Genomic DNA, 4,828 nt, shown 5'->3' on the forward strand with positions numbered 1-4,828 from the left:
TTTGTATATCATCATATGGCTACACCTGCCTTACACGGACGTTATAATGTATTGTGGACCAATAATTTGCGTGCTTGAGACGTACATCTGAAGAAAAGTGAATCAGCTGAGGTCCGAGCTGTTGTCTCTGAAAATTCTTTTAATCCCCAAGTCAGCCTAAAAACAGCTAATGTTGAGGTACAACTTCATGAAAGCTTAGGACAAACTGATAGGAGCGAAGCACTGCTTTTGCTATTGGGCCCTGAACTGGAAAGATCTGAAGAAAACCTACTTCACAGTGTCGAAGAACTATTAGTGTCCGAGGACTACTTTAATGGCCCATCAAGAAAACAGTTTGTGGGTCAGTTTTTTACCAAAAGTGAATCAGATTTTGCATTAGGAAGTGCAATTTTTTATTGTAAAATACTTTTTTTTTGTTTTGAAATAAATTCTTCTTTAAATTGTGATTTTTTTTTAAATGGGTGTTTCAGACCCAATTCGTACTAAAATGAAAGTGATTTTTACTTGTACATGAAAGGTTGAATCAGGAATGCTAAGTTTTTCCTTTTCTAGCAAAAATGTGTGAAAAGAAAAAAGCTTGGGATTGATGATGATTCTTAAATCAAAATTTGGCAATTGATTGAAAACATTTGCAAATATAAGATCTCCTTTATGTATTATTTTAAATTCACAGCCGTATCTGTAGCATCTGAAAATCAAAGCCATTTATGTGGAGAGGGAAGTCAATGGCAGTATGAACCACTGTACGACATACGTTCGAGGCAAATGTAGTGGTAAAAGTTGAATTTAAATATTTATTAAATACTACCGGTTCCGTTCATGTTTGGTATCAAGATCAACAGTAAAAATATCAGTCTTAATGGTACAGGTAGTGGGATATATAAGAAAATTACTTTTTTGGTACAATTTAAGCGTTAAAGTGACGCCTCGATTTCACCCGTAAGGATTACACGGGGAACTGAAATACGGGTCTCGTGTTATGAACTGAGTTCAAATTTCGCACGTCATTCACTTTACTGGTCAATTGTGCCTGATTCTTTCCAATGATAACTTCTAAAGTTTTGTTTAAATGTTTCTTCCTGTCTAAGGTGTACTATAATTGTCCAATGATTTGTACATGATGTTGTAACATTTGACGTATGTAAGACTGATGTAGTACCAAACATGAATAAATTTATTTAATTATTATTTTATTATTATGCTGATGTTATATAGCTATAACATAACATTATTTGTAACATCATACATAGGCCTTTTAGCTTTATGTTATACTTATAACTGCTACCATTGTGTACGGTTGTCTGGGTAAACGTTCCAGTTTTCTCGACAGGTATTATACGTGTCCCTTCTGCTTCCTGGGGGACAGTTGGCGGGGATATAAACCAAAGTCAGTTTTTGTGGTTCTTTTAAACATTCAACCTTCAAAGTTGTAGTATTGACACCAAAAATCCCGCCCCCAAATTGAACGGGTGCACACGGTCCATCGGGTTTATTCAATTCGTAACATACGCCCTCGTAGCTAAAAATGTTGTTAATTTACATATTCAAGCCATTTTTAAACTGGACAAACCTGCCAAAACCCTCTTCACAGGGGTTGACGACGCATTCACTAACCACTTTGTCGGGTTTCAGAATTAAGTGATATGTTTGAGGACAAGGACCTTGTCTGTAGGCACCGAAGCAGGTATCTTCAGGAGGATAGTAAATGTAACCTGAAACCCTTTTCGTAACTACTGAACTGGTTATAAACCGACATACCTGGTCCACAATCACAGATCCAGTCATCATTTATTTGCTTCCCTGGATAAAGTAATTGGTTTTCTGGACACTTGTCTGGAGCAAACACAGGTATTCTCTCCTGAATGGTCAATTTTAGTTTGTTTTTTGAACGAGGTCACGGTACTTACATTTTTTTTATCTTCAAGGGAACCGTTGTCTTGACAATTATAGCCAAGTATGACAACGACTAATAATGAAAGAAATTTGTTCATTGCGTTTCGTTAACTCTAAAATGATAATTGCTTGAAAAATTCCAGTACTTTTAAGTTAAATATTAATATTCGGTTATGATAAAAAATCGCTTTTAAAATTTTAACGTTTACTTTTAGTGAGTGATGCCGATCGCGAATGACAATTACGCCGTTGTGCCAATTCAAAAACTACTCTAATTTTACAAGTCCTGGCGTTTTTAAGGTTCCAAAAACAATGCTCACTAAAAGTAAACGTTAAAATTTTAAGAGCGATTTTTTAATATGTTACGCATGACTTCACTTGAATTAAAATGAGCTCTCTGACGTCAATTACATAAAATACCACACAGTGGAGAAAAATAATGCCAATTTAAAAAATATCACTTCCAAGTTTTAAATGCGACTTAAATAGTTTCAGTGGCAAAAGAGCATAAGGAGAAGAAAATTTATGTGATTGACAAAATGGCGGAAGGTCGTAGAGTTATTCGCTTGTGTCCGTGTCATTGTCAATTCAATGCAATTGAAATGGTTTGGAGTCAAGCGAAAAGATATTATGATAAATAAATTGGGTAAAATGGTTACAAGGACGAAGTTAACTTAGTATGTGGGAGGAGTCTCTTCAACAAGTTTCCGTAGAACATTGGAGAAATTATTTAATAAAAGTTGAAGATTGACATTGACATTTTCAAGATTTGGTGGGAAAGGAAAAGGTTTTTACATTAAGTCGATGCACTTGTCATATCTGCAAATGACCAAGATGATGGTAATTTTGGGTTTTCGGGTTCTGATGATGAAGAAATAAATGTTTAATGTGTAAATTTGTTTTGTTAATTGTAAATAATAAAGAAATAGGTCACGTTTAAAAAAATTGACGCATGCTCCCTCCTCTCATTCTACCTCCATGGCTTCAACTTATTTGCCCTATACTAAAAAACAAGGACAACTTTAAATTTCACCCTTACTTGCAAAAAGAAGGGAACATCGTGTTCTTTAATAGGTAAAACAAGTGCGGTATAAACATACTGGGTGATAATTGTTGATTTACAATCACCCCGGTTTATGGCTTAGCACTTTATACTCAACATACAAATACATTGAAATATTATTCCCTCGATGCCTTCAAATATACGATACGGCCTTTACAAGATCGATTTGTTTAAAATTAACATTAGTGTCGGTTGATCAGGGTAAATAGTTTCTACCCAAAAATATGGACCATCAAAACATATATTTTTCTATCATAAAAATTCGAAATAAAGTAGTATTAGAACATGTCAAAAAAGTACGTTAAAAAAAATTAATTCTTTTGCCAAAAAGATTGTGAACGCGTTTTGTTATTTCTAAACATAAGCGTTTCCATACAGTTAAGCTAGTCGGACTCAGAACATCAAAGCGATACGGAGTCATGTTTAAATGCACTCAGCCTATGATTATTGCGTGATATTTTCTTATCGAAGTTTTTGTAATCGGAAATTAAAATTTAAAGCGTGTAATTGATGTCAGAGAGCGTATTTTAATTCAAATGCAGCTATGTTTAAGATATTAAAAAAAATCGCTCTTAAAATTTTAACGTTTACTTTTAGTGAGCATTGTTTTTGGAGCGTTAAAGACCTCAGAATTTGTAATTGTTATTCGCAATCAGTATCACAAAAGTTAAAATTTTAAGAGCGATTTTTTATCACAGGCGAATATTAATATTTAACTTTAAAATTCCTGAAATTCAAGCTGTTATCAGTTTAGAGTTAATGAAACGATGTAAAAAGTGATTGGTCATTTGGCAACTGATCTATAGACGCGAGGAAAAATTTACGAAAATCTCCTTGCAACTTGTTCATTTTTATTTTCACTTTCGTCTTTGGATGACAAGACCTTGATATTGGTGGATATTTTTGGTTAAATCACTAGCCAGTGGATGTATCCAACTGAGATTTTTATGATTGCATTGATAGATGTTGGGAATATAACTTACAGTGCAAGTTTTGTAATGAAACTTTTACACAAAATAATTATATGATAGAAGATATAATACTCTAAATGCATTAACTATCTTAAGTGTCAGTAGTGTCACCTTAGTTATTTAATTGCATTACACTGCGCTATTTTCGCTGAATAAAATAATTGTTGACTTTGCCCAGTTTATTTGGTTTCTCCCTAAGTCAGTGAGTGATAAAAAAACACCACTTCCCATTTAAAATCTACCCATGATAAATTTAAATATTCATTTTTGTAAAAAAGTTATGGTTTGTACGGATGTAGCACATTTTTAAAATTTCAGTTTTTGTCGGTAGTACCCGCACATCTTTTGTGCAAGTGACAAAGAAACATTTTTTTATTTAAAAACACTAGCATCTATCACTAGTTTCTTAGCGTGTATGTATGTTACTTAGTAAGTAGGATTAACTTAAGCAGGTGATTGTTATTAAGAATTGTACAGATACGAAAACCTAAATACACTTCATACCAGCAAATAATAATCGCTCCAGTAAACAAAAAAGAAAAACAATCAATAGGTATATAAGATTTCACCAACAATGATCTTCCAAAATCAGTATAAAGTCGCACAAGAGAGAATCTTCTTCAAAAATCTGTTAGCATAATCACATACTCGCCACAGCAACATGTTGTTGAGGCAAAACCAGGACAATCTGGAGGTAGTACCACCGCTACCGAATGTCGATTCTGGAACCAACCACCACAGGTCGAAGCGGCATCGCGAACTCTTTTACAAATTCATTTTCATAAACAAATGTTTGGAGCAGCCACAAGTTTTTGTATTCCTTGGAACTCCTGTAGAAATAATCCATTTTTATCCCTTCGTCCCGAAAAATAATTTATTATTACTTACTTATTTTGTAACT

The 4,828-nt window shown here is 33.6% G+C and overlaps 1 protein-coding gene across 1 annotated transcript; it reads right to left on the reverse strand.

Annotated features, from left to right (window-relative positions):
• Nucleotides 1-1,281: 1,281 nt before the first annotated feature.
• Nucleotides 1,282-1,991, reverse strand: LOC135135773 (uncharacterized). Its single transcript, XM_064064894.1, has 4 exons — nucleotides 1,908-1,991; nucleotides 1,759-1,858; nucleotides 1,571-1,712; nucleotides 1,282-1,519 (listed from the first exon to the last, which is right to left on the reverse strand). The coding sequence occupies exons 1-4, from the start codon at nucleotides 1,989-1,991 to the stop codon at nucleotides 1,282-1,284; spliced, it is 564 nt and encodes a 187-aa protein (XP_063920964.1).
• Between the last annotated feature and the right edge of the window lie 2,837 nt (nucleotides 1,992-4,828).

Source organism: Zophobas morio, unplaced genomic scaffold (assembly GCF_036711695.1).
Source record: "Zophobas morio isolate AGI-343-1 ecotype UQ-CSIRO unplaced genomic scaffold, CSIRO_AGI_Zmor_V1 ptg000025l, whole genome shotgun sequence".
Lineage (NCBI taxonomy): Eukaryota > Metazoa > Arthropoda > Insecta > Coleoptera > Tenebrionidae > Zophobas > Zophobas morio.